General features: G+C 45.0%; 1 protein-coding gene across 17 annotated transcripts in view; it reads right to left on the reverse strand.

Annotated features, from left to right (window-relative positions):
* SHISA6 (shisa family member 6) overlaps nucleotides 1-22,384 on the reverse strand; it is a 210,347-nt gene that overhangs the window by 184,305 nt on the left and 3,658 nt on the right. For all 17 annotated transcript variants that reach the window (XM_072112708.1, XM_072112709.1, XM_072112721.1 and 14 more), the window contains exon 3: nucleotides 5,189-5,352. In XM_072112708.1, coding sequence (XP_071968809.1) covers nucleotides 5,189-5,352 — 164 coding nt within the window. The remainder of the gene's footprint in view (nucleotides 1-5,188; nucleotides 5,353-22,384) is intronic.

The following is a 22,384-nucleotide window of genomic DNA, read 5'->3' on the forward strand; positions in this document are numbered from 1 at the left end:
TAGTATTCCCTGGGATGGTACATGTACTATCTATCTGGGCCCTGTATGATATTCCCTGGGATGGTACATGTACTATCTATCTGGGCCCTGTATGGTATTCCCTGGGTTGGTACCTGTACTATCTATCTGGGCCCTGTATGATATTCCCTGGGATGGTACATGTACTATCTATCTGGGCTCTGTATAGTATTCCTGGGGATGGTACATGTACTATCTATCTGGGCCATGTATGATATTCCCTGGGATGGTACATGTACTATCTATCTGGGCCCTGTATGATATTCCCTGGGATGGTACATGTACTATCTATCTGGGCCCTGTATGGTATTCCCTGGGTTGGTACCTGTACTATCTATCTGGGCCCTGTATGGTATTCCCTGGGTTGGTACATGTACTATCTATTTGAGGCCCTGTATGGTATTCCCTGGGTTGGTACCTGTACTATCTATCTGGGCCCTGTATGATATTCCCTGGGTTGGTACATGTACTCTCTATCTGGGCCATGTATGATATTCCCTGGGATGGTACATGTACTATCTATCTGGACTCTGTATAGTATTCCCGGGGATGGTACATGTACTATCTATCTTGCCACTGTATAGTATTCCCTGGGTTGGTACATGTACTATCTATCTGGGTCCTGTGTGATATTCCCTGGGATGGTACATGTACTATCTATCTGGGCCCTGTATGATATTCCCTGGGATGGTACATGTACTATCTATCTGGGCCCTGTATGATATTCCCTGGGATGGTACATGTACTATCTATCTGGGCCCTGTATGATATTCCCTGGGATGGTACATGTACTATCTATCTGGGCCCTGTATAGTATTCCCTGGGATGGTACATGTACTATCTATCTGGGCCCTGTATGATATTCCCTGGGTTGGTACATGTACTATCTATCTGGGCCCTGTATAGTATTCCCTGGGATGGTACATGTACTATCTATCTGGGCCCTGTATGATATTCCCTGGGATGGTACATGTACTATCTATCTGGGCCCTGTATGATATTCCCTGGGTTGGTACATGTACTATCTATCTGGGCCCTGTGTGATATTCCCTGGGATGGTACATGTACTATCTATCTGGGCCCTGTATGATGTTCCCTGGGGTGGTACATGTACTATCTATCTGGGCCCTGTATGGTATTCCCTGGGATGGTACATGTACTATCTATCTGGGCCCTGTATGGTATTCCCTGGGATGGTACATGTACTATCTATCTGGGCCCTGTATAGTATTCCCTGGGATGGTACATGTACTATCTATCTGGGCCCTGTATGATATTCCCTGGGTTGGTACATGTACTATCTATCTGGGCCCTGTATAGTATTCCCTGGGATGGTACATGTACTATCTATCTGGGCCCTGTATGGTATTCCCTGGGATGGTACATGTACTATCTATCTGGGCCCTGTATGGTATTCCCTGGGTTGGTACCTGTACTATCTATCTGGGCCCTGTATAGTATTCCCTGGGATGGTACATGTACTATCTATCTGGGCCCTGTATGATATTCCCTGGGTTGGTACATGTACTATCTATCTGGGCCCTGTATAGTATTCTCGCTGTGCCACCCCTGCCCCATCAGCCTTAATGAGAGCAGCGCTGGATGGGCGCACCATGCACCTCGCTGCCAAAATCTCTCTCTGTTTTCTTCCTAAGCCGCTCGTAAGCTTCCTTCTTTTCTTTTCCAATCAATACAGTTGCCATGGTTACCTAAATGTCATAAATATCACAACGGTCCATGCGCGCAGTACAACAAGACAGACAAGAGAGCGCGCTCCCACCGATCCCAGTCCAGATATACCAGACACCCAATGCACACGACTCTTACACGCCCCTTTAAGCCGCGCTCTTGGTGATGCCTTATAGGTCCTGGACCTGTAACTACTCTATATGGAGTCTAAGGGCGGAGTCATATAGCAACTAAGAGGTGGAGGAATATGATAATGAGTCTGAGGGGTGGAGGAATATGGTAATGAGTCTGAGGGGTGGAGGAATGTGATAATGAGTCTGGGGGTGGAGGAATATGATAATGAGTCTAAGAGGTGGAGGAAAATGATAATGAGTCTAAGAGGTGGAGGAAAATGATAATGAGTCTAAGAGGTGGAGGAAAATGATAATGAGTCTAAGAGGTGGAGGAAAATGATAATGAGACTGAGGGGTGGAGGAATATGATAATGAGTCTGGGGGTGGAGGAATATGATAATGAGTCTAAGAGGTGGAGGAAAATGATAATGAGACTGAGGGGTGGAGGAATATGATAATGAGTCTGGGGGTGGGGGAATATGATAATGAGTCTGGGGGTGGAGGAATATGATAATGAGTCAAAAAGGCGGAGACATATGATGAGTCTAAGGGGTGAAGGAATATGATAATGAGTCTGAGGGTTGGAGGAATATGATAATGAGTCTAAGAGGTGGAGTAATGTGATAATGAGTCTGAGGGGTGGAGGAATATGATAAGCGTTTGAGGGGTGGAGGAATATTATAATGAGTCAAAGGGATGGAGGAATATGATAATGAGTCTAGGAGGCAGAGGAATATGATAATGATTCTGAGTGGTGGAGGAATATGATAATGAGTCTAAGGGGTGGAGCAATGTGATAATGAGTACGAGGGGTGTATGAATATGATAACGAGTCAAAAAGTTGGAGACATATGATGATTCTAAGGGGTGAAGGAATATGATAATGAGTATAAGGGGTAGAAAAATATGATAATTAGTCCAAAAGGTTTAGTTCACGTATCCCAGTGTAGACGGCTGCTTCTGCTACCTATAGAGAGAACGTACTAGGACATTTCTCCCATGAATGGTCCATAGAGGAGCACTAAATGTTGTGGCTCTTGTAGAAGCTTCCAGTGTCCTCCTCCGCGCTCCTCTAAGAGGGTCGTAGAATGTTCTGTGATATTCCATGAAGAGTCGGAAGTCTCCATCCAGATCCCCGGGCAGAGCCGTCCAGGCTGACCCAGCTCAATAACCTCAGATCGATGAAGCTCTCCGAGATCTTTACTTAATCCTTACTCAGACGCATATCTAATTGACTGCAAAATGATGTCAGGAGCGCTAATCTATAGGACGTGGGGGGCGGGATACATCTACACCACCTAAGACTGAACCTAGTCTGGATCACTCTTACATAGGAGACTTTCCTTATCACTTCTGATTTCACTGCGATTGATGAGATAACCCCATACTGAAGCAGGGAGGTCCGCATGACAACCCCCCACAAATCGGCCACTCTCAGCAACTGATATAAAGCTATATAAGCTTTGTTTCTAAGCTGCTGAGATCAGCTGATCTGTGGAGTTCCCCTTTAAGGAGCAGCTCCTCTCCCCTAGTCCTGAATCTTTAAGAGTTCCAGCTATTTGCTGTAAAGCCGAGTTCACACCACTGATTTATTTTTATGTAAGTGAAGATAAACCTTGTATAACACCGGCGCTACATCAGATGGGGAGCGACATATGGTAAATATCAGGGATTTGCTTCGGAACAACTTGACATATGTTTTTTTTATATTTATAGAGTGAGGCAATAAAATGCAAAAAAAAATCCATAAAATTAAGACTGTATACTATATACTGTATTACATAGAGGAACCCTAGAACGCTGGCTCACTCATCACCCTGCTATCTGACACAACCATGTCATCAAAGGTGCTGGCTCCTCCCGTTCGTGATTAATGATGTCATGAGGGGAGGAGACTTCTATGGAATTTGCTCCACCCATGAGGAACGGTTTCTGCCATTTACAGGAAGCCAGCTGGATGCAGAATTTAGTAGGTCCGTCTTACGGGATACTATGGAAAGGATTAGTCTTCCTCTCACTTTATTGTCTTCTCCTGAGACCTAGAAGTCAGTTTGTACAACAGAAGGAAGTCACATAACTCTTAAAGGGTCTAATCTCTGCACCATAACACCCCTGCTATACAGAAATCTTCTCCTTTAATTCCTAAAACCCTGGCAACTAATATAATGAAATCAGATTCATTTACAGCCCAAATTTCTGTGACCTTGAAAAGTAAATTAGTATTAAAGTAAAATTTCCAGCCGTCGTATTCACGCCATTTATCACATTTTCCACAGTAATGAAGAGATGCTGAAACCTAATTTGTTTCATAACATAAGGTAATTATTGCCGAAAGCTCCTCGAAATGTTCCTGGACTCGAGCGCACCTCGAGTCAGTCCGGAATCTGAGCTCACTAGGACTTCTTCTTCCCCCCAATGTTTCGATCCTCTAAGACACATGACTGGATGAACCCAAAGAAACACACAAATTGTATGGTCCATAACAATGCCGAACCTAAAGTATATCTAAAGTGAGATATTCCCATTATTCCCCCAACCATCCTCAGTTCTACTATCCAGTTTGTTTTTGGTACATTTCATAAGACCCCGGTTATCTGCATGCTTTCTCAGAAACACCTAAATTTTCTACATGGTCTACAAGGTCTCTTCTATCTTTTACGACCATGAAAGACTTTGGAAGAACCCACCTATTTCAGTGTTGACCTTGGATGGCTACTATGACTACATCATCAAGCCTGACCCTCCCCAAATTGTAACCACATGGACATGATCAGTCTTTTAGGTCAGTCGTTAACCCAACCAAATACTCTAAAGGCAATGATGGTATTCTTGAAGAATCTCCCAAATGAAAAAATGGTTCACCTACCACTGTCCAGTAATATATTCCCATTAGATTTTGGACCAATAGTCCTCTACCATCCTGTTCTAGCATCCAGTTTTAGTACATTTCTAAAGAACCCCAGCATGTGAATACACCTTCAAAACCAACTAAAAATGGGAATGGTCTGCAGACTTGATCTGGATCAGCTACAATAACCACAACATCCTTCGAATGATCTTTAAAATAGAACAGCATAACAATGCTCCCCGCTTTGTTGTGAACCCATTGGACACCATAATGACATTGACCCTAATCATGTAGAACCTCCCACTGAAGAAAGTCAATCAATCAATGTCCAGTAGGATATCCCAATGGTATCAAATAACACAATCACCCAACGAGAGGTCTCACATCCAGTACTCATTATTAGTACATTTCAGATCCCTCCCCCAACATTTTCATTCTTCTTCAAAACCAACTCAAACCTCTGCGTTGTCTACGAGATCTTTTCTATATTTTAGGAAAACGAAAGACCTGCAGAACCCACCTGTTCCATGGTTGGTCTTGGTCGTTCTCACCGGAGTATACTGATTTTTTGAAGTTCTTACAGGCGTATTCTCTTTGGGAGAGTTATCGACAGCGGAGATGGCCTCTCGTTCACAGTGTGGGATCGGTATCGGCCCCTGTTGTATCAAAATGTCTGCAAGTGCCCTGTGAAAGAGATAACAGCATCATGACATAGGTTCATGGCCAAAATGATCAATTCATTAGTTAATTGTTGTCTCTTGATAATAGAACTTATTGAAGAGGTTAATTTGAGATTGACACAAAACCCCCAGTTCTCATCAGGTGAGTCATGGCCAATATGGTCCAAATATTTGAATGGTGATAAACCAGTGACATTGCCACCAGGAACTAATGACATCCCGATCAACATGCATGAAACCAGTGATAGCACTGAGACGCTTAATATTCATGAGAATGTAGCCACCAGGAACAAGCAACATCATCAGGAACCAGTGGCAACAATCTGAAAAGAATCAATGATGGCACCAAAAGATTTCATATTCGTGAAAATACAACCAACAAACATCAGCTGAATCAGTGACATCACAATTAATACACAATCAAGATCATGAGATCTTTCATATCTAAGATGTTACATCCACCAGGAACCAATGGTATCTCTGTCAATTCTAATGGAATCAATGATGTCTCTGAGATCTTTCATATATAAGACGTTACAGCCACCAGGAACCAGTGGCATCTCCATCATTTCTAAAGGAATCAATGATGTCTCTGAGATCTTTCATATATAAGACGTTACAGCCACCAGGAACCAGTGGCATCTCCATCAGTTCTAAAGGAATCAATGATGTCTCTGAGATCTTTCATATATAAGACGTTACAGCCACCAGGAACCAGTGGCATCTCCATCAGTTCTAAAGGAATCAATGATGTCTCTGAGATCTTTCATATATAAGACGTTACATCCACCAGGAACCAGTGGCACCTCCATCAGTTCTAAAGGAATCAATGATGTCTCTGAGATCTTTCATATATAAGACGTTACATCCACCAGGAACCAGTGGCACCTCCATCAGTTCTAAAGGAATCAATGATGTCTCTGAGATCTTTCATATAAAAGACGTTACATCCACCAGGAACCAGTGGCACCTCCATCAGTTCTAAAGGAATCAATGATGTTTCTGAGATCTTTCATATATAAGACGTTACATCCACCAGGAACCAGTGGCATCTCCATCAGTTCTAAAGGAATCAATGATGTCTCTGAGATCTTTCATATATAAGACGTTACAGCCACCAGGAACCAGTGGCTTCTCCATCAGTTCTAAAGGAATCAATGATGTCTCTGAGATCTTTCATATATAAGACGTTACATCCACCAGGAACCAGTGGCACCTCCATCAGTTCTAAAGGAATCAATGATGTCTCTGAGATCTTTTATATCTAAGACGTTACATCCACCAGGAACCAGTGGTATCTCCATCAGTTCTAAAGGAATCAATGATGTCTCTGAGATCTTTCATATATAAGACGTTACAGCCACCAGGAACCAGAGGCATCTCCATCAGTTATAAGGAATCAATGATGTCTCTGAGATCTTTCATATATAAGACGTTACAGCCACCAGGAACCAGTGGCATCTCCATCAGTTCTAAAGGAATCAATGATGTCTCTGAGATCTTTCATATATAAGACGTTACAGCCCCCAGGAACCAGTGGCTTCTCCATCAGTTCTAAAGGAATCAATGATGTCTCTGAGATCTTTTATATCTAAGACGTTACATCCACCAGGAACCAGTGGTATCTCCATCAGTTCTAAAGGAATCAATGATGTCTCTGAGATCTTTCATATATAAGACGTTACATCCACCAGGAACCAGTGGCACCTCCATCAGTTCTAAAGGAATCAATGATGTCTCTGAGATCTTTTATATCTAAGACGTTACATCCACCAGGAACCAGTGGTATCTCCATCAGTTCTAAAGGAATCAATGATGTCTCTGAGATCTTTCATATATAAGACGTTACAGCCACCAGGAACCAGAGGCATCTCCATCAGTTATAAGGAATCAATGATGTCTCTGAGATCTTTCATATATAAGACGTTACAGCCACCAGGAACCAGAGGCATCTCCATCAGTTCTAAAGGAATCAATGATGTCTCTGAGATCTTTCATATATAAGACGTTACAGCCACCAGGAACCAGTGGCATCTCCATCAGTTCTAAAGGAATCAATGATGTCCCTGAGATCTTTCATATATAAGACGTTACATCCACCAGGAACCAGAGGCATCTCCATCAGTTCTAAAAGAATCAATGATGTCTCTGAGATCTTTCATATATAAGACGTTACAGCCACCAGGAACCAGAGGCATCTCCATCAGTTATAAGGAATCAATGATGTCACTGAGATCTTTCATATATAAGACATTACAGCCACCAGGAACCAGAGGCATCTCCATCAGTTCTAAAGGAACCAATGATGTCTCTGAGATCTTTCATATATAAGACGTTACAGCCACCAGGTACCAAAGGCATCTCCATCAGTTCTAAAGGAACCAATGATGTCTCTGGGATCTTTCATATATAAGACGTTATAGCCACCAGGAACCAGAGGCATCTCCATCAGTTCTAAAGGAACCAATGATGTCTCTGGGATCTTTCATATATAAGACGTTACAGCCACCAGGAACCAGAGGCATCTCCATCAGTTCTAAAGGAACCAATGATGTCTCTGGGATCTTTCATATATAAGACGTTATAGCCACCAGGAACCAGTGGCATCTCCATCAGTTCTAAAAGAATCAATGATGTCTCTGAGATCTTTTATATATAAGACGTAACAGCCCCCAGGAACCAGTGGCACCTCCATCAGTTCTAAAGGAATCAATGATGTCTCTGAGATCTTTCATATATAAGACATTACAGCCCCCAGGAACCAGAGGCATCTCCATCAGTTCTAAAGGAACCAATGATGTCTCTGAGATCTTTTATATCTAAGACGTTACATCCACCAGGAACCAGTGGTATCTCCATCAGTTCTAAAGGAATCAATGATGTCTCTGAGATCTTTCATATATAAGACGTTACAGCCACCAGGAACCAGAGGCATCTCCATCAGTTATAAGGAATCAATGATGTCTCTGAGATCTTTCATATATAAGACGTTACAGCCACCAGGAACCAGTGGCATCTCCATCAGTTCTAAAGGAATTAATGATGTCTCTGAGATCTTTCATATATAAGACGTTACATCCACCAGGAACCAGTGGCATCTCCATCAGTTCTAAAGGAATCAATGATGTCTCTGAGATCTTTCATATATAAGACGTTACATCCACCAGGAACCAGTGGCATCTCCATCAGTTCTAAAGGAATCAATGATGTCTCTGAGATCTTTCATATATAAGACATTACAGCCACCAGGAACCAGAGGCATCTCCATCAGTTATAAAGGAACCAATGATGTCTCTGAGATCTTTCATATATAAGACGTTACAGCCACCAGGAACCAGAGGCATCTCCATCAGTTCTAAAGGAATCAATGATGTCTCTGAGATCTTTCATATATAAGACGTTACAGCCACCAGGAACCAGTGGCATCTCCATCAGTTCTAAAGGAATCAATGATGTCCCTGAGATCTTTCATATATAAGACGTTACATCCACCAGGAACCAGAGGCATCTCCATCAGTTCTAAAAGAATCAATGATGTCTCTGAGATCTTTCATATATAAGACGTTACAGCCACCAGGAACCAGAGGCATCTCCATCAGTTATAAGGAATCAATGATGTCACTGAGATCTTTCATATATAAGACATTACAGCCACCAGGAACCAGTGGCATCTCCATCAGTTCTAAAGGAACCAATGATGTCTCTGAGATCTTTCATATATAAGACGTTACAGCCACCAGGTACCAGAGGCATCTCCATCAGTTCTAAAGGAACCAATGATGTCTCTGGGATCTTTCATATATAAGACGTTATAGCCACCAGGAACCAGAGGCATCTCCATCAGTTCTAAAGGAACCAATGATGTCTCTGGGATCTTTCATATATAAGACGTTACAGCCACCAGGAACCAGAGGCATCTCCATCAGTTCTAAAGGAACCAATGATGTCTCTGGGATCTTTCATATATAAGACGTTACAGCCACCAGGAACCAGTGGCATCTCCATCAGTTCTAAAGGAATCAATGATGTCTCTGAGATCTTTCATATATAAGACGTTACAGCCACCAGGAACCAGTGGCACCTCCATCAGTTCTAAAGGAATCAATGATGTCTCTGAGATCTTTTATATATAAGACGTAACAGCCACCAGGAACCAGTTGCAGATCCATAATATTAAAAATCAAGGTTTCTTGAATTCACCCAGGGATTTCGCTCTGACAATCAGTTTTTCCGACATAAAGTATCGGTGGAACGCGCCATCATCGTGTCTACATCCACAACAAAGCTGTCTATTCACGAGATCACAAAATAGATTCTGTCCTGCTGAGAGACACTATCAGATGAATCCCCAGAGACTTGAGGCCCATGACCCAAACATTTCCTGGAAATGATTGTGTCATTGGGGAATAAGATATGTCTGTCTCTGGAACATGAATTCTAACTCAGCAGCGAGACCTTAGATCTGGATCTCTCAGAGGACTGTGCATTGCCGAAGCATTTCACAGACACTGACACTGACATTGTGAACTCTCTGGATATAATATCCATGAGTCCATCACCAGCTGCTGAATATTCTGAGGTATAATCCAGGTATAGACTCCAAGGTTCACGTTTGGAGCTTTATTCACCTTTTGAGGACCATCAGAGGTCGGGTTGATGGTCTTCAACTCATAAATCCATCATAGGTTTACTTTATCTCCTCTTTCTGATAAAATATCTTGTTTATGTGGATTTATTTGAATGTTTTTTCTTTCTGTCATACATCAAACCTACACACCTGTACAGAAGTCACTGCCCTCCTAGACCTCTAGTTAATGGAGCCTCCCATTGATGGAAATTTACATTTTTTCATCATAGGTATCTCATCTTCACTGCAATCAAAACCGGCCATGCACATGCAATCGTCTGTCTACAATTATGAATTCAATGGTAAAAAAATCAACCACTGTGACCAATTCCAGGAAGCACCAAGAGTCAATAAGGTCATAGGTGCATCAAGATGCTTGTGAAAGGACATAGTTTTGCTAATATATAAGACCATACATGCTATTTTGAATACCAGTGTAAAAGATTAGACTGAACTAGAGTCTGTGTAGACTCTTAAAGACCCAGAACTAGGGTTGAGCCTAAACTTATAGACCAGTGGTGGCGAACCTATGGCACTAGTGCCAGAGGCGGCACTCGGAGCCCTCTGTGTGGGCACCCGGGCAATCACCCCAGAATGAAGTTCACCAAACAGAACTCAAAGAATCTTCCTGCAGAATCTTCCTACAATATTAGACAAATTTGCCCTCCTCCTTTCAACTGCGTTGGTGTCCTAAGAAGGCTGAACGATTGAAAATTGTCAAAGAAAAAGGAGAAATAAATTACTACTTAAATTGCTGTGCTCGCACTTTGCAATAAATAAGTGGCTTTTAGTTGAAGTTTGGGCACTCTGGCTCTAAAAGGTTCGCCATCACTGTTATAGACTCTTGGTCTCAGCCTCTGGAAAGCTACAGGGGGCTAGCAAATAAATAGCCTGTAGAAAAATCAGGTGACAATACATGAGATACATTCAAGATAAATAAAACACATTAACCATTTAGAAGCAGAAGAGTATACCTATATACTTATTGCACACAATAGACCTACTTCTGGCACTAGATGGTGCAATACAACTCAATACATCCTGATAAGAGGGGATTCTAGTGGGAAAGGAGCTTGGAAAAACTGGATAATGCTCCATAGAAAGCTGTACAGAGCATAGTAGAGTGATCAGTCCTACTGGGTCCACTCCAGCAAGAATTCCAGACTATAGCTTTGCAATGACCCAACTCCGGGAAATTACAATAGCATTTAATATACTGAAAGAAGGAGTTTCAGCCTCTACGATACCATCAAAGATTGTCTACATAGACCTATCTAGAGAAAGTGAAGGCCTCAATGACCTACTATGGCTTCTTATAAAGATGGAAGATCTACAAAGGCTATGTGAAGAACTGTCTAAGATAATCTAGGGAAAGGAAGAGCTTAATGTAGAAGGAGAAGACCCGATGGTCGGGTTCAGTGTTACGGTTCAGCTGCCTGACAAGGATGTATTGGACACCCTTGCCAATCATAGCCATAGATAGTTTCTAGGGATGTCAATTTTTCAGATTGGCTGTTCGGCTGCCAATCCAGTAATACGTTCAATACGAGTCAAGTGGCCAAATCTGAACACCGACCCCTATGATCGGGTCCGCTCATCTCTATCCAAGAAGACCTATCAACGTTAAATTAAGGAACCAGGAAGACCTACCTAATCTACATAGGAAATCAAAAGATCTACTTATGGTACTGAAGACCTATCAACCTATCACATTGGTAAAGAAGTCTATATTCAAGGCCGGTCAGGTCCTCGGTTCCTCTCATCATGCCCAGTGTCTCCACCCCTCCCTCCATTCTTTCTCACGTCTTCTTGCAATATTATTTATTGTGCACCGAATTTCGCGGTTTTCCAGCCAAGAATCCGCCGCTCTCATTAATCACCTTCTAATGTGTTTTTGCCACGTATCATTAGAAACAGTATTTTGCATTAGTCGTGCCGTGGTCCAAGACTTTCCAATAAATGACACGTACACCTTAAGTAATCACATAAAAGGTCAGAGCAAGCAGCGAGAACAGAAAAAGGTCCTTATAACATAAGCGCAACCAGACGCCGTAGAGGAGGAGGGAATGGGCAGAAGGTCATTTGTCACAATGTATATGTATTAATTAAATGGGGGAGATGCAATATCTATTCAAATATAATTAGTAGTTGGGAGAGTGCATGGCGGCTTAATCTATGTTTAAGTAACTGCAGATAATCTATTGGCTCATAATGAGTGAAGTATTAAGAGTCAATGCATGGAGAAGCTGAATTCATTTAGATATCAAATATTTCAGCTTTAGTCACTCAACGGGCAAGTTCTGGTCAAGGGGATCATGACAAAATGGCTTCCAAAGAAGTGTTAATTCCCCAATTACATAATGGGGGGGGGGGGGGGTGTGACCTTGACCATATCTTGGCTAAAAGACTTGTCGAACTTAAAAGAAAAGGCAGGCCTTCCTTAAGTACTTGCAGACCTACTCTGAGGACATGAAGACGAGACAGATCTTCCTCAGGTACGTGAAGACCAAGCAGGCCTACTCTGAGTAAATGAAAACCAAGTGGAACTACCCTAAGCACGAGAAGACCAAGTATACCTTGCGTGGCTACATTCAGACAGATCTAGTTTAAGTATATAGTTCAGGCCTACAGTACAATGGGTAATTTAGGACCAGAACGACCTACCCATTCCACATGACAACTAAGAAGATGTAGCTAAGATACATTTCAGTCAAAAAGACCTACGCAGCACCAAGGACAACAAAGAGATAACCAGGTAGTGAGAAGACCAGGAAAACCTAGGTTACAGCATGGTCCGGGTGACCTGCTTAGGGAAAATAAAGACCAACGATACTGATCTAGAATACATGAAGGCCCAAAAGTCAGTTTTTCATTACTTGAAAGAAAAGAAAATGTACTGTAGTTACCATAAACTTCACAAAAACAAGATAGATCATTCTAGATTGAAATATAATATGAAATATAACCACAAAGACCCATCCAGGGTTTGAATGAAGACCAGAAAGAACTAATAAGGTTTCTTTATAACCAAGATGAATAAATACTAGAAAGACTTGCCCACTCGTGTCCATGAAGGTCAAGGTCATCTTCTCTGCCTTCTTGAAAAGAATTGCTTAGGCTACATGACGAGAAGGAAGATCTACCTGGGCTATATTTTAACCACAAAAACCTATCCAATATACATGAAGATAAGTCTGACCTACCCAGGCCACAAGACAAGAAGGGATACTATACCTAGGCTACGTGAAGCAAAGATCTACCAAGGCTTTCTAGAGAACAAGACCTGCTCCAGTTCCTTTATGACTGAGAAGGCCAATCCAATCTAACTGAAGACCAGGGAGCCCTGAGCTAAATGAAGACCTGTAATATCTGCTCTTGTCATCTGAAGACCAGGAACCAATCTAGGATGAAGACCATGAACCAATCTAGGATGAAGACCATGAACCAATCTAGGATACCGGCATTAGAACCAGGTAGACCTATCCCATCTAAATGAAGACCATGAACCAATCTAGGATACCGGCATTAGAACCAGGTAGACCTATCCCATCTAAATGAAGACCATGAACCAATCTAGGATACCGGCATTAGAACCAGGTAGACCTATCCCGTCTAAATGAAGACCATGAACCAATCTAGGATACCGGCATTACAACCAGGTAGACCTATCCCATCTAAATGAAGACCATGAAGAAACATCTGGAGAGGAAGACCTATTGTAAGTTATTACCAGGAAATCTGGGGATACAATTACCTACCTATGATATACGGACTCCTTTCTGCATCACATGGGTTAACATATATCCCCCGCAGGTCTATACAAGGTTCGCCTACAATTTCCTTAGGAATCAATGAGTTCCTTTAACATATGTTTCTATGGAAACTAATACAACTTTAATCCCCCCTTCTTCATTGTCCTACTGTATGTATATTGGATTTCCAGCTGGTGAATGACTTATGGAGCATGAAAAGCTCAAATTCATGACTAATCCTTCAGGTTTCGTTTGCTTCCAAAAATGTAATATTAAGATTACCGCTGTATAATTCAAGAGAATATCAGTAGATATAATGTACATTGTGTCGTTGCTGTGGGGTCAACACGGCCAACAAGGCCCCTCTCTACTCGCCCAACATCAGTAGCTAAAAGCCATGTATGATCCTAAAAGCTCATGAGATCACCAGGTGACATAGACCAGAATCTGTCTGAATCCCAAGACATCAATGAATTTGAGAATGGTCAACTTATCATAGAGGAACCCATACAGATTGGAGGAAAATAAGAAGATCTACCAAGCTATGGTTATAAAGACCCGAATGACCTATTGAGGACAAATAAAAGGTAGAATGTCCTAGGGTAGACAAAGACTAAGAAGACCTACCAAGGATGCAATTTGACCAAGAACCTATCCAGACCTACAATAAAAAGTGCTTTGACTGCATAAAGGGGGTCGATTGGTAGCTCAAAGCCATGTATGGTCCATAAATATTCCATAAACTTCTGTGTCTGCACAGCGCCAGTAAGGCATTAGGAAAGCACATGTGACATGATTGGCCACCCACAAACCTACTGCCTACAAGTCCATTTCAAGACCCATTCAAGACACATTGCTCGTCCATCTGTCGAAAGGATCTTGTTTTCTACGTGCAGTACCAGCTGTGTATAAACTCTACGTAGTGGACTTCTTGTCTATGTTCCATTCCTGGACTCAATCCCTCCATAAGAAAGGGGTAACCATCAAAGTTAGTCGATAAAGCTGATGGGTCAATGACTTTTGATTACCAGATGGACCTATGAGACAGACGACTGAGATGTCACCAGGATAAAAGAACACATCTTCTCTTCCAAGTAAGTCTGAACGTTGGCCAAGTGCATCTCCTGATATGTCATATGTCCCTGGTGAGTCATTGACTACGACGGTGACTAACGGAATTACATGTTAGGGGGGCTCAGAAGTAACGGTCAAAAATGAGTAATTTAATAATGTCAAATGATAGGAACAAAAAGAGAGAAAAATCAAGAAATGTTCAGAGAGAAATGAAATAGTGAATCACCCCAAAAATCTAGAATCAGCGGAAACAATGCGAGAGACAGAGAAACTAGAGAGGATAAGACGCCTCCAGATATAATGATGTCAGCGTGTCAATGTCCTGTCCCCCCAAGTGTCAGCGTGCCCCTGTCCTGTCCCCCGAGTGTTAGCGTGTCCCTTGTCCTGTCCACCAAGTGTCAGCGTGTCCCTGTCCTGTCCCCCAAGTGTCAGCGTGTCCCTGTCCTGTCCCCCAAGTGTCAGCGTGTCCCTGTCCTGTCCCCCAAGTGTCAGCGTGTCCCTGTCCTGTCCCCCAAGTGTCAGCGTGTCCCTGTCCTGTCCCCCAAGTGTCAGCGTGTCCCTGTCCTGTCCCCCCAAGTGTCAGCGTGTCCCTGTCCTGTCCCCCAAGTGTCAGCGTGTCCCTGTCCTGTCCCCCAAGTGTCAGCGTGTCCCTGTCCTGTCCCCCAAGTGTCAGCGTGTCCCTGTCCTGTCCCCCAAGTGTCAGCGTGTCCCTGTCCTGTCCCCCAAGTGTCAGCGTGTCCCTGTCCTGTCCCCCCAAGTGTCAGCATCTCCCTGTCCTGTCCCTCAAGTGTCAGCGTCTCCCTGTCCTGTCCCTCAAGTGTCAGCGTGTCCCTGTCCTGTCCCCCCAAGTGTCAGCGTGTCCCTGTCCTGTCCCTCAAGTGTCAGCGTGTCCCTGTCCTGTCCCCCAAGTGTCAGCGTGTCCATGTCCTGTCCCCCAAGTGTCAGCGTGTCCCTGTCCTGTCCCCCCAAGTGTCAGAGTGTCCCTGTCCTGTCCCCCAAGTGTCAGCGTGTCCCTGTCCTGTCCCCCAAGTGTCAGCGTGTCCTTGTCCTGTCCCCCCAAGTGTCAGCATTTCCTTGTCCTGTCCCCCAAGTGTCAGCGTGTCCCTGTCCTGTCCCCCCCAAGTGTCAGCGTGTCCCTGTCCTGTCCCCCCCAAGTGTCAGCGTGTCCTTGTCCTGTCCCCCCAGGTGTCAGCATTTCCTTGTCCTGTCCCCCAAGTGTCAGCGTGTCCCTGTCCTGTCCCTCAAGTGTCAGCGTGTCCCTGTCCTGTCCCCCCAAGAGTCAGCGTGTCCCTGTCCTGCACCCCAAGTGTAAGCGTGTCCCTGTCCTGTCCCCCAAGTGTAAGCGCGTCCTTGTCCTGTCCCCCAAGTGTCAGCGTATCCCTGTCCTGTCCCCCCAAGTGTCCGCGTGTCCCTGTCCTGTCCCCCAAGTGTCAGCTTGTCCCTGTCCTGTCCCCCCAAGTGTCCGCGTGTCCCTGTCCTGTCCCCCAAGTGTAAGCGCGTCCTTGTCTTGTCCCCCAAGTGTAAGCGTGTCCCTGTCCTGTCCCCCAAGTGTAAGCGCGTCCTTGTCCTGTCCCCCAAGTGTCAGCGTATCCCTGTCCTGTCCCCCCAAGTGTCCGCGTGTCCCTGTCCTGTCCCCCAAGTGTCAGCTTGTCCCTGTCCTGTCCCCCCAAGTGTCCGCGTGTCCCTGTCCTGTCCCCCAAGTGTAAGCGCGTCCTTGTCTTGTCCCCCAAGTGTAAGCGTATCCCTGTCCTGTCCCCCAAGTGTCAGCGTGTCCCTGTCCTGTCCCCCCAAGTGTCAGCGTGTCCCTGTCCTGTCCCCCAAGTGTCAGCATGTCCCTGTCCTGTCCCCCAAGTGTCAGCGTGTCCCTGTCCTGTCCTCCAAGTGTCAGCGTGTCCCTGTCCTGTCCCCCAAGTGTAAGCGCGTCCTTGTCCTGTCCCCCAAGTGTCAGCGTGTCCCTGTCCTGTCCCCCCAAGTGTCAGCGTGTCCCTGTCCTGTCCCCCCAAGTGTCAGCGTGTCCCTGTCCTGTCCCCCAAGTGTCAGCGTGTCCCTGTCCTGTCCCCCAAGTGTCAGCGTGTCCCTGTCCTGTCCCCCCAAGTGTCAGTGTGTCCCTGTCCTGTCCCCCAAGTGTCAGCGTGTCCCTGTCCTGTCCCCCAAGTGTCAGCGTGTCCCTGTCCTGTCCCCCAAGTGTCAGCGTGTCCCTGTCCTGTCCCCCAAGTGTCAGCGTGTCCCTGTCCTGTCCCCCCAAGTGTCAGCGTGTCCCTGTCCTGTCCCCCAAGTGTCAGCGTGTCCCTGTCCTGTCCCCCAAGTGTCAGCGTTTCTTTGTCCTGTCCCCCAAGTGTCAGTGTGTCCTTGTCCTATCCCCCCATCCTCTGCCCACAAATTTCCACATGCAGGGGGCCCCTATAGAACGTGTGGCCCTAGGCAAATGCCCAGTTTGCCGCCCCCTAATGCCGACCCTGCTGAAAAATGAAAGACAATTAATTGCTGACATCAAGTAATTTTACAGGATCACAAGATCTTAAATTACTTTCACCTATGACAAAACTTCAGAACCCTAGCATCTCATCTCTGTCATGGGGACACATAGAAGCCAACCAAAAGGGTACAGCGGGGCAGTTGTCCACAGGACCTGGTGTAGAAAGGTATGCCGGAGCGGCTGTCCGCAGGACCTGGTGTTGAAGGATACACCGACATGGCTGTCTGCAGGACCTGGTGGAGAAGGGTATGCTGGCGTGGCTGTCCATAAGACCCGGTGTAGGAGGGTACACCGGCATAGCTGTCTGCAGGAATTGGTGTAGAAGGGTACACCAGGGTGGCTATCCCCATGACCAGGTATAGAAGGGTAAGCCAGCGCAGCTGTCTGCAGGACCTGATGCAGAAGGGTACATTGGGCAGCTGTCTGCAGGACCTGGCATACACCGGGGCGGCTGTCCACAGGACCTGGTGGAGAAGGGTACATCGGGGCAGCTGCACATGATAAATATCCCCCAAACTTCCTGGGATAAAAGATAAAGGCCACCATGTTCTACAGGAGATGTATCATTTTTTGCCTGCTTGACCTTGATTTGGTGCAGTTGTGGTGCGAATGCTGAGTTGGGACTTTCCATTGCGCCCAGTGAACATAGGACAGTGCGGACTCCCGATAACGCAGATCCGGTTCCACCACATTCATTATGTACACAGACTCGTTCTCATGATTGGACTCATTGGATTTCTGACTTTAGGTTCACTCGCTAACTTTGATGTAAGTTGAAACCCGGGTCTATGTGCTGCCCCAAAGCAGGAGGCACCGGCAGCTCCATAGCAGGAGGCACCGGCAGCTCCATAGCAGGAGACACCGGCAGCTCCATAGCAGGAGACACCGGCAGCTCCATAGCAGGAGACACCGGCAGCTCCATAGCAGGAGGCACCGGCAGCTCCATAGCAGGAGACACCGGCAGCTCCATAGCAGGAGACACCGGCAGCTCCATAGCAGGAGACACCGGCAGCTCCATAGCAGGAGACACCGGCAGCTCCATAGCAGGAGGCACCGTCAGCTCCATAGCAGGAGACACCGGCAGCTCCATAGCAGGAGGCACCGGCAGCTCCATAGCAGGAGGCACCGGCAGCTCCATAGCAGGAGGCACCGTCAGCTCCATAGCAGGAGACACCGGCAGCTCCATAGCAGGAGGCACCGGCAGCTCCATAGCAGGAGGCACCGGCAGCTCCATAGCAGGAGGCACCGTCAGCTCCATAGCAGGAGACACCGGCAGCTCCATAGCAGGAGACACCGGCAGCTCCATAGCAGGAGACACCGGCAGCTCCATAGCAGGAGACACCGTCAGCTCCATAGCAGGAGACACCGGCAGCTCCATAGCAGGAGACACCGGCAGCTCCATAGCAGGAGACACCGGCAGCTCCATAGCAGGAGGCACCGGCAGCTCCATAGCAGAGTCCCAGGAGCCGGTGATCACCTATACATCTGTGTCCATCCACCTTCTACATCTCTAGTCTAGTTTTTCCAGCTTTGTCTCTCTTTTCCTCTTTCTTCCTTTCTCTCTCTCTCCCTCCCTCTATATATATCTCTCTCCAGCTCTCTGTATCCTCCTCTCCGGCTCGGCTCCCTCAGTCCTTCCTGCAGTCTGTAGGACATAATACAGATGAGTCTTGTAGCTGGAGGGGCTCTAGACACCGGTGGGGGGGGGGGGGGTCGGAGTCGCCTTTATTTGAATAATGTTCCTCCATGAGCGGCCGCGGTGAATGTGAAAGTCTTCTGGGCCTGGAGGCAGCGGGAACATTAACCTCCAGAGCCGAACATCTGCGACTATAGAAACATCTACAGAAAGATCCGCGGAGCGATGCAAGGACCCCCCTCACCAAATCCTCCACATGTCTCTACACTGCAGATCCCTCTCCATCCTGCGCCATTTATTACATAGCAGGAAAATAAAAGAGTGATCATAAAGTGTCATTACATGGAAATAGGAGGAAAGACGCAGATATAACAGAGAGGCTGACAGATAAGAAGGAACAGAGAGAGAGAGAGAGAAGATAGATAGATAGATAGATAGATAGATAGATAGATAGATAGATAGATAGATAGATAGATGATAGATGATAGATAGATAGATAGATAGATGGGAGATAGATAGATAGAAGATAGATGATAGATAGATAGATAGATAGATAGATAGGAGATAGATAGATAGAAGATAGATGATAGATAGATAGATAGATAGATAGATAGATAGATAGATAGATAGATAGATAGATAGATAGATAGATAGATAGAAGATAGATGATAGATAGATAGGAGATAGATAGGAGATAGATAGATAGGAGATAGATAAATAGATAGATAGAGATGGATAGGAGATGGAGAGATAGATCTATCTATCTATCTATCTATCTATCTATCTATCTCTCCATCTCCTATCCATCTCTATCTATCTATTTATCTATCTATCTCCTATCTATCTATCTATCTATCTATCTATCTATCTATCTCCTATCTCCTATCTATCTATCTCCTATCTATCTATCTATCTATCTATCTCCTATCTATCTATCTCCTATCTATCTATCTATCTATCTATCTATCTATCTCCTATCTATCTATCTCCTATCTATCTATCTATCTATCTCCTATCTATCTATCTATCTATCTATCTCATATCTATCTATCTATCTATCTATCTATCTATCTATCTATCTATCTATCTATCTATCTCATATCTATCTATCTATCTCCTATCTATCTATCTATCTCCTATCTCCTATCTATCTATCTATCTCCTATCTATCTATCTCCTATCTATCTCCTATCTATCTATCTATCTATCTATCTCCTATCTATCTATCTATCTATCTCCTATCTATCTATCTATCTATCTATCTATCTCATATCTATCTATCTCATATCTATCTATCTATCTATCTATCTGCTATGTATCTTCTGGCAGTGTCTGTTGGGGGTGGTAGTTTCCTACATTTGCCGGTTGCTATGGTAAGCAGCGGCGGAAGCTTCTTTCTTCCAGTGAATAATGTTCACTTAACTTATTAATTTCTGTGCATTATTATAATTGCTGTATAGAGGATGGTCCTGCGGATAATTGGAGGCAGCCATGAGGTAGGACGCCGCCGTGTATTACAAGCCTCCAGGGTGATAATTGCCGGGTCCATCCTCCAGTAAAGCTGGGTGACAACGCGGGGTGAGAGGTAGGTACTGCGGCCATGCTGGTGGTCATCCTGCGGCCATGATCATTACATAACATGCGGCTGCTCCTGATTGGCTGACAATGACCTCATTGTAAGAATAGTCGGTATGATACAATTATCTAGAACGTTCTAGGTGATCTCGTGAGGATCTCAGTTCCTGTCCGAAGAGAATTCATCGACTGGTATCTTGTTTCTAAGAAGCCGATGACTTGCAGTTACAGACGTAGCATCGATTCTGGGTGATATAACATTCTATATATGTGATATAATATATCCATCTACATTACCGGCTCCTGACACCGGACGCTCATCCGCGTCTTCTAGTTTCAGGAATAGAATGACAGAATTACAGTAGAGACTGACACTCGAGACTTGAGATTGTGTAAAAAGCTGATTGACGAGCTATCGTGACTATTACATGTGGTTGTCACCCACTATCTGTCATCCACGTAGGTGGCCACGATGTGGAGGAGCCCCTACACTACCCCAAACTAAGTCACCTCCAATTTTAAAGGGCTACCGCTCCACCTGTCCACCGGTTGTGCATGATGTTACAGCTCAGGCTTATTCAACTCTATAGAGCTGAGCTACAATACCAGTCATCACCTATGGACAGTGGAGGCGCTGTTTCTAGAAGATAACAAGGGGAAGCCAGTGATTGCCTATGAACATGGGAAGATAGGGGGGGGGCAAATCAGGGCGATAAGATAATGAAGGTTGTTATGTCCTACGTGAAAGAACAGAACAAGAGAAGAGCTCCTCAAATTCCAGACTGGGAGATGCTCTACACCATCATTACATATACTACTTGGGAGCAAGAGAGTCATGGGCTGATCGTCCACTCTAAGAACATGCTATACAGCCCACTGGGGCAAACCAGTTGAGAAGCTGGGGTATACGTCATGATAGAACATGCTAAACAGCCCCCCAGGGCAAACCAGTTGAGAAGCTGGGGTATACGTCATGATAGAACATGCTATACAGCCCCCTGGGGCAAACCAGTTGAGACGCTGGGGTATACGTCATGATAGAACATGCTATACAGCCCCCTGGGGCAAACCAGTTGAGAAGCTGGGGTATACGTCATGATAGAACATGCTAAACAGCCCCCCCGGGGCAAACCAGTTGAGAAGCTGGGGTATACGTCATGATAGAACATGCTAAACAGCCCCCCCGGGGCAAACCAGTTGAGAAGCTGGGGTATACGTCATGATAGAACATGCTAAACAGCCCCCTGGGGCAAACCAGTTGAGACGCTGGGGTATACATCATGATAGAGCAGGTCCTACTATGGTTAATGTCACCACAAATATGAAAAAGTTGACTAGACCGACCAATGACATCAGGACCTACCAACAATCTTATGTTTATGGTGGGCTTCTGACTCTACGAAGGATGAAGAGAAAGATCTGGCATGTTGAGTTTTCTCGTGCCCAATCTTAGTTTCCCTGGGAGAAGTTGACTCTTCTCTTCTGGAGGAAACCGTGAACCTCCATTATGGACCCAAGTCTGCACGTTGGAATGAATAGTTCTTGGCCGAATGAGCTCATAGCTAAACTGACCACACGTTGTTCTCGTAAAGAAGAACCACCAATGGGATCTTCACCGATTTTGTAGGGCTTGAAAGATCTTTAACTTCCTTCTTGAAAACCTATTTAGCTGGACCCCTTGTCATCTTATGGATGGACTTCCCAACATCTTGTAGACCTCTAGATCATCATCGTTGAAGATTATATATATTGTTCCCCACCCTCTGATAACTAAATGTATCCATAGGAACCTCTTCTAAAGATGGACTGATGGCTTCTTCATCAACTATGTATTGTTTGGAGAACCTTAGCTTCCCAGTTATCTCACACATGACCTTCAGGACATTTTGTAGACCT

The sequence above is a fragment of the Engystomops pustulosus genome, chromosome 6 (assembly GCF_040894005.1).
Source record: "Engystomops pustulosus chromosome 6, aEngPut4.maternal, whole genome shotgun sequence".
NCBI lineage: Eukaryota > Metazoa > Chordata > Amphibia > Anura > Leptodactylidae > Engystomops > Engystomops pustulosus.